We start from the raw sequence: 13483 nt of genomic DNA on the forward strand, positions 1-13483 counted from the left end.
CAGAGGGAAGGGGTTTTACTCCAGCTAATTCCTGGTTCCAAAAAAGAATGGTGGTTGGAGACCCATCCTGGATCTAAGGCTACTCAACACCTTTGTGAAGGTACAAATGTTTAAAATGGTAACACTTGCAGCAATAATTCCATCACTGGATGAAGGGGAGTGGTTCTCAGTCCTTGACCTTCAGGATACATATTTCCATATAGCGATCCACTGCTCCTGCAGAAGATTTTCACTTTCACCCTAGGTCAGAACCACTTTCAATACTGAGTGCTTCCATTTGGCCTCTCCTCTGCTCCCAGAGTCTTTTTCCCCCCCAAAGTTTGTCAGTGGTAGCAGCTTGCCTTCCCAGAGAAGGAATCTTGATATTCCCTTACCTCCATGATTGGCTGCCAAAGGGGGGCCTCTTACACAGAGGCCTCGGTGGCTACTCAGAAGGCCATAAATCTCTTCCTCAGGCTGGGTCTACAATTGAATGCTCAAAAATCCACCTTGGCCCCAGTACAAAGACTGGAATTCATAGGATCTTACCTTGATGAAATATCATCCAGAGCCTACCTCCCTATTCATGGATTTATAGTGCTGTCCAGTTTAGTCAGTGCTGTCCAGCTCAGCATTTAGACATTGGTAAAGAACTGTCTCTAGCTGCTGGTGCATATGGCAGCTGGTACTTTTGTGATAGGCCACACAAGGTTGCAAATGTGCTGCCTCCAAGGAGACTCTTTTTGCTCAGCCTTCCCCAACAGTAGTAATAAAAAGAGATCATCCCCGTTAGGATGGGGAGAACCTCTAGACACTCTCACTGCCCAAGGCAGGTGATCACCTCTCAAGGCCACTCTACATATCAACTTGCTGGAACTCAAGGCAGTCAGCCATGCCTGGCTCCAATTTCTACCATTGATCAAGGGCAAATGCGTAAATTTTAAGATGGACAACATGTCATACATGTTTTATATCTACTGTCAAGGAGGAGTGAAATCACTTTCCCTCTGTGCTAAAGCAGCCAGGCTCTGGAATGGGTGTATTCACAATCAGATCTACATCGCAGCAGCTTACTGTCTGGGTGCTCAGATTGTCAGTAGATGCTTCTCTCAGGATCATGAATGGGAACTAAATTCCTTCATACTCCACCATGTATTTTGGTGCTGGGGCACCCCTTAGGTAGTTGTTTGCCACAGCCAGAAACAGGAAATGCTCCCAGCTCTGCTTGAGAGGTGGGCTGGTCTTTGGGAGATGTCTTTCTTCTTTGGTGGACTCTGGGTCTGTTGTAGGTGGTCTCTCCAACTCCTCTAATATCCAAGGTTCGGATCAAGATAAGGAAAGACAAGGCCAGGGTTATTCTGGTAGCCCCAACATGGCCAAGGCAGACATGGTTCCCTTACCTCATCCAGCTGCCCATTTGTCCACCAATCACTCTCCAGACTGTCCCGCATTTTCTCCCTCAGGAATCCAGGTGAATTCTTCACTCCAATCCCAGAGTTCTTCGCCTCAAAGCATGGCTGGTCGATAGTTTGCAGGATTAGAAACAACACGTTTGAAGGAAATGATAAGAGTACAGTTACATGGCGGTAAACAGTCTGCTCATTACACTTACCTGCAAAAATAGACAATATTCAGCCATTGGTGTGACTTGAGATACATTCTGCCCTCTTCCTCTTTGCTGTCAGACGTAGTAGACAATGTCCTAGAATTGATTGTCGCTGAGTTCCAGTATGGTTCATTTGGCAGTCATTATGACTTTCCACTCCCTGACAAAGAGGTTTTTCCTATTCGCCCATCCAACAACAAAGTTCCGCAAGGGGTTGAGAAATCTTTTTACACAAGTCAAATGCCCTACCCTGACTTGGGACCTCAACTTGGATCTTACATGCCACAAGCCCACCATTTGAACCTGTGGATATCTGCTCCTTCCTCCATTTATCGATGAAAACAGCATTTCTGGTAGCCATTACTTTTGCTTGACAAGTTAGGGATATAGGGGCTTGTAGCGGGGCGGTCAACCTGCTCCGGCTAAGAGGGGTTAAAAGCAGCCCTGGAGAGGGCTGCAGCTGAGAAATAAGGTGGGCTGATTGGGGAAACAGCCACAGCTGGGGCCATGCCCCAATCAGGCCACAGCTGGCCCTATAAAAGGGCTGTGAGGCAGCGGCTCAGGCAGTGTCTCTCTAGCTGTGGAGAGAGACGGGCCTGGCTGCTTGGGAGCTCAGCAGGGTACCTAGAGTGGAGCAGGGCTGGGGGAAGGCCAGAGGAATTGGGGAGCTACAGCCTGAGAAACCCCCAGGCTGCAGGCCTTGCTGAAGGCTCAGAGCAGGTACTGGGGTTGCAGAGGTGCAGCCCAGGGTTAGGCAAAGGCAGCAGGTCCAAACCCCACTTGCCGATGATCACTGGTTTATAGACTGCAGTCTGCCCCAGTGAGCGGGGGCTAGATGATGACTGGCAGTAGCCACTGAGGCAAGGTGGGGATAAAGGGTTTTGGGTTCCCTAGGGAGGGGAGACCCAGAGACTGCGGGGGTACTGTAGAGGGCAGAACCCCGAGGGAAGGGGCACCAGGGTCCGGGAGGGACACAGGGGCCAGCGGCAGGCAAGACACCGGCCTGCAGAGGGCGCTCCGGGCTGGAAGAGCTAATTCCCAGGACGACCAGCAGGAGGCGCCCCACCGGTGAGTCGACGCCCCGCCAGAGGGCTCTTATGGCATACTGCCCTTTCAGTGTTTTTCAAGGACAAAGTCACATTACGACCACATCCCAGTTTTTTACCAAAATCATCCTCTGCGTTCCACATTAACCAGCCTATTCATCTCCCAGATTTCTTCCTTAACCATACTGAGTAAAGAGGATGCAGTGTTGTGCACGCTCAATGTCAGAAGGGCTTTAGCCTTTTATCGTGACAGGACTAAACCATTTAGAAAGTCTCCCAGATTGTGTCTATTGCCAACTGTTCTAAAGGATTGACAGTTTCAAGCAAAGACTCTCTGGATGCATATTGGACTGCATTACTTGTTCTCAATCTCAGGGTCTCCGACCTCCTTTGAGAGTATGGACCCATTCAACGAGATCTCTTTTATAGCCTTTCTGAAGAACATTCTCATTACTCTATGTAGAGCTGTGACTTGGATCTCCTATACATACTGCATAATGTTCAGAAAGGGTAACCCATGACTCAACTTCTGATGCCGTGTTTGGCTCTGGTGTGCTTGCTTCAATTTTGGACTTGACCCCGAAGCACCCTCCCCCTGCCTTAAAGGGTGCTGCTTGGTAGTCCCCTATAGTGGAGCACATCTCTGTGGGGAGACACCTCTTGAAGAACCACAGTTACTGCACAGGGTGAGTAACCTCTTCTTTTTAATATCTATTTAACTCATGTCTGAGAAACATTTTAGGGAAAAGATTTTTGTTAAAGTCTTTCAGTTAGTGGCTAATAATCCATAAATGATGTTGGAGTCCTCGAACAAAAGCAAAGGTGAGAGGCTATTTTAATAAGGTATTATTGGGTTCCTCATACACAGCTACCAGGTGTATGTAGCCATTCATCACACTTTAAGCTTCATGTTATAATATTTTGTACCTGTGGGCAACATAGGTCTGGCTGTGGAGCCAATCTCGAAGATTGAGGAGTGGTATAGTACTAAAGAGCCCTAAACGCTGCTCTTGTCATTCGTAAATGTCCTCAAACAGCAGAAGCTATATTTTGATTTGCTAGCCCTATCGGAGAAGATATAATCCCATCTCCTTCTGTAACTCCCATGAGGTCAGTGACCCAAAACCAGGAGTTAGTGGAGGATTGTGATTCAGGAAAACTGACTGACAGAAGAATTTCAAGGATTTGTTTATGGAAGTTGAACTCAGTAACTGTGAATGTTGCTAACGCTATAAAAATAGAATAAAAATACACACCAAGCACAATTTATTGCACAGTCTGATATAGTCTGGTAGTGTTCAGAATGTTGCAGCCAAAAGCTATCTTTTGTGTGCATAAAATTCTTATGATGCTTCTGCAAAATTTTATCTTTGCTAATTTGAATTTATTTATTCAAAATAAATGGAACCATCTTCATCCTTAACTTTAACGTGGTTCCATTTATGTGTAGGTCTTGGCAGGGATATTATGGTATTTTGCCTAAACTGTTTCTTTCCACTCTTGCTTTGATCCCCAAATCTAGGCATTTCTGTCATACCCATCATTGTTATATCAGAATTGTGACCTTAACATTCTTCTAGTGTTCTCGTGGGTAAGGAAAAATTTTGAGGGAGGAGGGCAGAAACGGGGGTGTCTATGTGGTAGGGATTTGTGGTAGAATGGATAAACACAGTGCAATTTTAGCAGTTGCACCAAAGCTGTAAAGCTGCTTGGAAAATGGGATCTATTTGTTGTTTCCTTCCATATATTTTGCCAGAAGTATTCATCCAGATCTGTCATTTCTCCAAGTTTAGACATCTCTAACCATTTATTCTGCTGAATTGTATTTCAGTACAGTTAGGATGGGGAAGCAGAGTTGTAAATGATAGTTTTGGGCTGTGGTTTTACATCATTTAGACATCACTGCCACATACAGGCAGGATAATAATGATATTGCTGCAGACACTTTCAATACGGAAGACGTTATTTTAAAAGCAACTGTGATGCGGTGTACCAACCCCGCACTGCCCAAGAAGGGATTAACAGCTAGTGAGTTCAATTAGTCCCACCTTGATGCATCTTCTGTAGGTGTCCCTTCGGGTGGAGTTAAAAGGGAGAACCCAGGTCAATTGGTGGCTGACCAAGAAAGGGAGTAGATCTCCAGTTCTCACCCTATGAAAGAAGCCTGGCTGGAGCCAGGAATCTAAGTCAGATTCAGCCTGTCAGGGCTTCCGGGGGTGGGGTGGGAGGGTGGCAGGTAGGTCTGAATCAGGGAGCTCTGACGAGTGTTAATTAGAAAAGACTATTTCTGAGTAGAAGAGCTGGGTCCAGCTCCAAACTGGGAGGCGACAACCCTCCTTTGACTTTGTTACATTTGTTCTGGAGCTTTGATACCCCAGAAGGAGTGGAACTTTGGCATGATGTAGCTGTTTGGTTAAATCACCATAACACTAGACCATGTTGGAAGTGACTGCTGACCACTGAAGCCCTGAAGACTGATTAGTGACACGACTGGCCACAAAGTGGTGCTGCGGAGGCCAATCCAGGCACACAAACATTTAAAACCTGGTGGTGGTTTGCTTATCTTTAAAAAACAAAACAAAAAAAACCCACCGGAGGTGTTTGGAAGGCATCAAAGCCTACAGCAAATATTTTATATTTTTGTTTCATAAAATTTTGATAAGTTTCAAAACTACTTGGAAACAATGTAATCAAAATTTAAACTGAACTTCCTTTTACCAGATGTGTGTTAACATGTGCCGTTCCACCGGAACAAATGTATGCATCTTTGATTGTTAAAAAAGTCCCTTTCAGATATTGGAAGGGCAAGAATGGAATTTATTACAAGCCTGGAATTGATGAACATTATTTCTGGAATGAGGATAATTTACATGAATCTGATCAAAATACAATTCAATCCTTGGAGGAGGAGGATGCAGGTTGTGTAAATTCTTGGGTGGAAGATAGAGATGTGCTAATACTGGAGCCTTGACTGTGAACCCCTTTCAGTTGAGAGGGACATGGATTATTTGGATACAAATTCACAGATACAGATTCACTGTTTTTGTCTTGGTCTGATCCAAAACTTGAAGTGTCCTATTTCCAGATTCAGTTTGGCCAAGGTGGTGGAAATCCTTCTAAACAATCTTTGTATGATGCTTCTATTACAAACAACTTGCAAGATTTTAGGTGCTACTGAATCTGGTCTTAAAGCCTGAACTTGATTTACATCTCAACACCACTGCTTCAGCCCATCTTAAAAAGTGAAGGCAAAGATACAGACAGCAGCTTGTGGGGAATTTTCTGTGTATGTAGAGGTGATATTTTTAAATTCTAATCTGCCACCATTGGGTGGGCTTCTACTACATTCAAAATCTTTCATCAGATTCAAAGAAAGCCCATTTAAATAAATAAATAAATAAAATAACGTGCCACAAAATCTCTTCCTCTGAATACTGGGTTTCCTGTCAAAATTGTTGCACCTTATAGTGACTGTCCGTTCCGAATCAGTAACATGTTTGATAACAAGCTATCAGACCTAAATCTTATCTAGAAAGTGGAGCTTTATAACACTGGAAAGGAGTGATTCCAAATTTACCAATGGAAACATAGCACTTGTTTCTAGTCCCGCTATGTTGTGAAATACAGTATCAGACCTTATATGTGGGACATTGTGAATACAAAACTATTTTAGATAATTTAGCTATTTTAGATAATACTTAAAAGTTTTAGAAACTGTAATAGTTATAATTTTTCTTTCCCTCAATATATTGGGCATTTGGTCTCAGGGTTCTAAGGAGGGAGGGAGAATTGTTTTACATATAGGCTATTATTTAAAACATAGCATATACAGAATGGGTTGAAAGGCTATAAAAGAACTTATTTGGGATAAACTCCATAGCTCCCTTGTATTTAAAGTAATGTAACTAAAACCTTTATTCCACAAAATCCCATGTATTCTCTATTTACAGTAACTTAGTTGTAACATATTTCAAAGATTTTTTTAAGCTGCTCTGCTTATACCATGTAAAGATGGATAAATATTATAAAATTGCTTTAGGCCCAGATTTATAAAGGTATTTAGGCATCACTGTGCCCATCGTTGCAATACCTGACTGATTTAGGAGATTGCATCTCATTTTCAAAAGGGATTTGGGCACTTAGGAATCTAAATGCAGTTGACAGTTGATGGGATTTAGATTCCTATGTGCCTAAATCCCTTTTGAAAATTAGATGTATGCTCCTAAATCAGTTATGCATTGCAACACTGAGCACAGCGATGCCGAAATGCCTTTAAAAATCTGGGCCTTAGTTCCCATTTGACCAATCAGCAGTTGGTAGCTGGAACTGGGTATAAGGGGATGACCAGAATAGTTTTCTTTTTCCTTTCCCCTTTCTTTTGTTTATAAACTATACTAAAAGAACCAATGAAGTGGATGTATGGCAGCTCATCCCAGGATTGCACAAACCTCATATTACCATTGGTTTGAAGAACTGCTGAGGAATTCTCCCTGTCATAAAGGGCTAGCATCTCTTTTAGATACCTCAAAAATCAATGCTGAAGCACTCTTGTTTTGAGCTCCCGGGACTCTGGTGCCTGTCCCTGAGTAAAGGGAAATAAAGAAATTAAAGTGGAAAGGCCCTCCATGTTCTTAATGTCCTGCCCATACATTACTTCCGTTGGTCACTGCTGTTCAGTGAGGTAGACTGGAGCTTCCATTTAAACCAAGGTCTCTTGAGCAAGAAACATCGAGTGTTTGTCCAAGGTTTGTTCTAACAGGTTTTTTGTTCACTTGTATTTTGTCACTGACTGTAACTCGTGTATTGTGGTGTTGATTCTCTACATTTATTTCCTCAACATATGTAATTGTACAAGAGAAGAAAAATCAGACATCCAAAGAGCAAATAATTAAACAAGGCTGATAGTAAAATACAAGCAATCATTTTTAGAACTACCAGAAAGATTTTAACTACCATAGGTTGGTTAAATGGTAAAGGGGGAATATGCTCATACCTAGTACCTCTGTAATGTGCGGGTTGTGTGTGTATGTTGTTTTTTAAAGAAACTGGACTTTGTTAATTGGGTTTCTTACAAATGTTTCTTGTGTTAATAGAATAAATGATAACTGAATCAGTTGTAATTCTAGGCTTGATTGAATAATATTAGGCTTAGCGGACGGATTGGTGAAAAATGTTCACCTCTCTTCCATCAGGCTGGGAAACTGGCATTGTCTATTAACTTTAACCATGGGTAGCTGAATAATACAGTTAACAGATGCTAATTTTCTTAAGTTGCAAGCAGCAAATGATGCATACATAAAACAACATATTTTTTGTGCCTTCTGGTAGTCATCCCAAATTGGATTTAAATAAAGTTTGTTGATGTAACCACAATGAACTAAGGCAAAATGGTGAAGAGTTTCATAATGATGGTTTTAAATCCATCCATAATCCTTTTATTCTCTTATTAATACTAATGGGAATTATATGCATTAATTCCCCATGCACTGATGAGAAAACAGACCCTAACATTTATAGTCTCCACATAATTTCCTACAGCTGGCTCTGAAAAAAATAATAAATGTGAGGCAATAAAATATGATGCCTAGAGGCCTAACCTGATGGTAGGATTGTAAAATAGAAGAGATTCATCCCCTCCTTTCCTATACTGCACCCCAAAAAAAAAAAAAAAGTACAAAGAGTCTTGAAAGAAGGTTTTACTTTTTCCCAGACTGATTTGGGCCTAAGGATCTAGGTTTTTTACTTGTGTTCATCCTCAATTGCATGTTCTTAAATATCTAATTATTGGATCAAAATAACACTCTCTGTGAAAGACTTCAATCATTTCCTGTTAGAAAAAGACAAAGGATGACTAGTCTGAAGGATGTGTTACTTCTTCACAACTATTATAAGGAAACATATTTATTATATTCCAATTTTCAGTAGCTCCAAAAGTTCTCTTTGTGGTGACTATGTCCATGTCTCAACCTGAACCTGAAAGTTGAAAGTTTTAACAAAATATGTGCACCTATTTTTGAGGCAAGAGTGGGGGAAAAATAGTTGTAACTCTTTTAATAGTGCATTTTACCCTTTTCTTTTCTCCCTAGTCTCTCCAATCAGTCACTTACTCCAAAATTAGATGTTCCATTCAAACGAAATAAAACCAGTATTGGATTAATTTCCTAACAATTTTTTCAGCACTGTAATCTACCTTCTGTTTTAAATAGTTTTTCCCCCTCCATTACAAGCAAAACTCATTTAAGGTGTCATCATTTACTTTTTTTTCCTCCTATGTTGTGTGGATACCTTCTGTATAAAACCTGTAAAAATTTTAGACCTATGACTTTAAATGACAACTAAAAATATATAACTGTTTATAAAGGATATTACATTAAGCTCTTATTAATGTTTTTCAAATACGTTATGACATGATTGAAATGTAATATATAATGCATTATAAGTTTGAATATGAAAATGTAATTCTTCAGATTGGAAAAGGAGGAAAAAAAGCATGGTTTACAAATTGCAAAAGTTTTTAATAAAAAAAAAAAAAAGAAACATCTTCCCACATGAGTGATCATTGTGGAAGCACAACACATTATAGTTTTTCAGACTTTCTCTTGAGTATAAACTGATTGGACACAACCAAAAGAAACCAGAAAAGAAAATAATTTCCAAACTTTTAAAAATGTTCCCTTGGATAACGGAGGCAGGATCTGTATTAAAGGACAGGTCAAGAGAAAGAAGGCATAAACTCTTGTAATTCCTGGAGATGGGTTCCCCATAGCCAACCACCTCTCCATCATGTTTGGAATTATCTAACAGCTAATTTTCATCGAGTAAATCTATCTTGACTGTGTGGTGGACTAGCAAGGATATCCCTGGATGCAGGTCGGAGTAGATGTGACCTAGAGACTAAACAATGTTCTGATGGGACTACAAATCAAAGCATTCCTCAGTCTCCCCTAGAAACCTCACATCCTGGTAGTATTATGCTAGCTGCCCCTTTTTTTAGGGAGGCTGAGATGCAGGATGAAAGCCTGCAGAGCATGTACTCAAGAGACTTCGCAAAGGATGAGCTCATACCAATCCGCAATGTCATCCATGAAAGGAATGAATGGAGAATCTGTGAAGTGATCCCTTCCACACTGGTAGATGCATCAGCCTCACCATGATCAACTGTATATACAGGTGCTGAAAGGCCTAATATAATTACCAGGAACATATGACCTCAGTCCATTACTGGACGAAGGTTATCATGCTAGGACACTGGTACTGTTTTATGTCATATCCAGGTCTATAACTAGATTGATAAGGATACAATAAGCAAGAAGTGTAGTTAGTGTTGGTTTGCCACAACGCTCTTTCCCCCCCCGCCCCCCCCCCCCCGAAAAGGGAACACAATCCATTTGAGCTTTCAATTGAAAAGCAGAATGAGTGCAGTAAAAAACAAAATAGACAGCTATCACATATAGGCAAATAGTGGTGCAGTTCTAACTGAAATATTACATGGAATAAGTGGATTATAAAGATCCATGCAGGAGTCTAGATTCATGTATGTTGGGCGGCTTTACCAAGCATATTGGCAGCATGAAAGAATGCAAAAAGAAAAGAAAGGGAGCAATTGTGAGTGAAGCTTTAGTAGGACAGAGTCTAGGAGGAGACCAGGGATCGGGATGTAAGCAGGTGTGGAGTGCTTTGAAAATGAAGAGAAGATTGAAATTCATGTGCAAGAATCTGGGAAGCTAGCTGAGGAAGGAGACATCTTCAGAGCTGTGAGAAAGAGACACATTCCTCTGGGCAGGGATTGTTTCTTCCATGTTTTTGCTATACTTACCATATTGGCTTTCTGATCCCAATAAGCAGAGTTGGTTGAAACTCGGAATTTCTATTTTATGGAGAATTTCTGGCATTGTAAAACTTTTTGTTATGAATCTGAATGGAAAGTCAATTTTCTGCAAAATGCAATTTCTATTTTTTTCAAGTTGGTCAAAATTTCTTGTTTCAAAAAAACCAAAATGTGTTGTTTTTATTTTGACTTATTTAAATATATTAAAATATAATAGACTATACAAAAATTTAGTTAATCGCCGATTAGTATTGTAATTGGTATTCTAAATGTTAATTGGTAATTAGCCATTGGTAATTGGTATCTGGTATTAGGCAATTACTGTCGTAATTGGTATTTTAACTGGTCATTATAATTAGTTTGGTAACTGGTATAATATAATTTTATTATAAGCAAAATCAAAATGTAGGTTTGAAACAAAAAATTGAATTTTTCCATTCTGACAGGGTGACAATGCTTCATTTAAATTTTTTAAAATGAAATTACATCCCGTGGAATGTTTTAATTTAGATGAATCAATGTTTTTCTGTCCAAAAAAACTTGACCAGCCTAGTAGTAAGTAAGTAATTTCTCCCTTGCCTATTAACATGCAACAAAATTGCAGATTTTAATTATTATGCTTATTTTATTCAACAAAATCCCCAAAATGTTCTAAGACCATTATCTTGATGTGTCTGGATACGTTCTCCAGAGGCTGTTTGTTCCAGATATCATGAGGCCTCAATGTTCACACTCCATTCTGATAAATGGAGGAAGTTCTCAATGTTTGACTGCAGATCAAAAAGGCAAGAATGTGTCATCTTATATTAGGAGTAATCTTTGCAAAAGAGACTGAAAACAAACTCATTTCCAGTTAGAGCTTAGATTCCAGAGCACTGAGCCCAGTCTTTGGGGGGATTTCATCTAAAAAATCTTGGAGTTTCTGTGCCCTCAGGTAGTGTAACACATGTAGTATACCTTCGCATACAATAGTTAAAACTGTACCAGAAGCGGACAATATATGAGTTGTGATATTGGTTAGTGCCTTTTTGCATAGGTTAAATGTGCTTTGCTTGGGTGAATGTGTTCGTGTAAGCTCAAAACTTTGCATGCTCTAATATATTCATAACTGCTTTTAAGGATTTTACTTGGGTTTTATACAATTAGAACACTTGCCTTATTTTCAGTAGGTTGTGAAATCTGCTCTACCCTCAAGGCTCTTGGTTGGAAAAAAAGGAAAATTTTTCACTTCAGCATCACATCTATACTTGTATCAGTGGATTTAATCATGCTGACTGGGTCATTAGCTACACCACAGGCTTTCAAACATTATTTTTAATAATTTGGTAGGTTAATCATGCAGGAAACTCTAAAGAAAAAAATGAAGTGTTTGTACTTGCAGTGCGACTACTCCACCCAAGATGTTGAGTTATCCTGGTCTGTTCTCTATCGATCAGTCAAATCTCTATCAATTGAAAAAAAAATCAAAGGCAGTAGACTTTAGGCAGTAGCCAGTCACATACCTTTTCTCCATCTTCTGTTGTAGCTTCTTCAAGGGGCAAAGACGGCCCTGGGATGTTTGAGCAGTTCAATAGAGATTACAGCAAGTGAAGTATTGATGATTGTTTGGTGGTTTTGGTTTTGTTTTGTTTTGTTTGCTCATTCCCACTATTCTGGATGTTTGTATCAGCTACTGAATTTGTAGTGTTTCAGAGGCAGGTACAGTTATCAGGACATTTAGTGCAGGGAATATGCAGTAAGGAAGACTTACCTGCTAAAGGGTGAACTTCCCAGATGACTAATGAATAAGTGGTAAAAGATCGCCACTTAGGTGGAATCCTGCCTCACCAGGGTTATAACGAAAGAACCCAACATTTAGAATGCCTATCTGAGAAACCAAAATTCTAGATAAGAGTTTACCCTTTATAGTAAACCATGTGAATTTTGTTTCCTCTTCTGTCACATCTCGTGCTTAACATGATCTTTCTTTACATTGTCAGGCAGGTACCTGCTTCCCAATACCATTGCACAGCAGTCATGGCAACCTGCAGAAACCTCCAATCTTGTTCGTATGCGTAGCCAAGCTCTTGGGCAATCGGCTCCTTCACTTACTGCTAGTCTGGTGAGTTACATTTTCAAAATAGAAGACAATTTTGCATGCAAAAGACCTATGCAATATTATGGTTGAGATTTTATGTGCACAAAAGTCAATAAGCCACAGTTTGTTGTCTCCAAAACCCCCAATAACTCAGGCCTTTCACATAACTCTGAATTAGTGCACAATAGTAATTGTGTGTTACTATACGTAATGCTACTTAATATGTGCAGGGTGGCTGAATTACATTTGTGATGGAAGCTGTAACTTTGAATGGCCTTACTTGTTTTCACACACAGTCTCAGCTGAAATGTTGCATCAGTATAACTATTTGTGTTGAAATGGTCAATCTTCAAAGAAGGCCCTAGAATGGCCTAGCCTTTCTGGTGGGCACCTGTGCTATCAGTTTTATAGTTCATGCTTTCCACAGGATTCTGCACTCAGGAACAAGCTTCTGCAGTGTATGAAGTATGAACTGAACGTGCAATTCATTCATCGTGCTTTTAAGTAAAGGTAGGGGGAGGGATAGCTGGCCAGGCCGTATGGAGGGTCTGGAGCAGTCAAGGTTAAGTCTGGATTTTCCTGACTGTTTCATCTTAACTTGCCTGCATTGAGTTTCAGTGTGCAATATGCTGCTTTGTGCTGGTGTATATTGCATTTTGTGAAGTGTTCCAAAAAGAGAAAAAGAAAAGAAAATCACATATGTCCCATGCATAAGATATGATTTCCAAACACTTAATTATAAACCAAGTTCCATCAAAAATGCCAATGGTATTTATCCTTTTTTAGAGCTAATTTCATGAGAAGTATATAGTTTTTGAAAAAAGAGAGCTCAAGTTGATTCAAAACAGTAGAAAATCATCTAGGGACTTTCTTATCTGGCGGTTCTTATGCTCTGTTAATCTAACAACCAATATAATTTTAGCAGTCCACCTGTATTTTCCACTAAA

At 40.1% G+C, this 13483-nt stretch overlaps 1 protein-coding gene across 1 annotated transcript in view; it reads left to right on the top strand.

The window, feature by feature from the left end:
• The window catches only part of MAST4 (microtubule associated serine/threonine kinase family member 4), a 438694-nt gene that overhangs the window by 113648 nt on the left and 311563 nt on the right, over window positions 1–13483 (top strand). Inside the window, exon 3 of the mRNA XM_065406852.1 lies at window positions 12439–12560. Coding sequence (XP_065262924.1) covers window positions 12439–12560 — 122 coding nt within the window. The remainder of the gene's footprint in view (window positions 1–12438; window positions 12561–13483) is intronic.

The sequence above is a fragment of the Emys orbicularis genome, chromosome 6 (assembly GCF_028017835.1).
Source record: "Emys orbicularis isolate rEmyOrb1 chromosome 6, rEmyOrb1.hap1, whole genome shotgun sequence".
Lineage (NCBI taxonomy): Eukaryota > Metazoa > Chordata > Testudines > Emydidae > Emys > Emys orbicularis.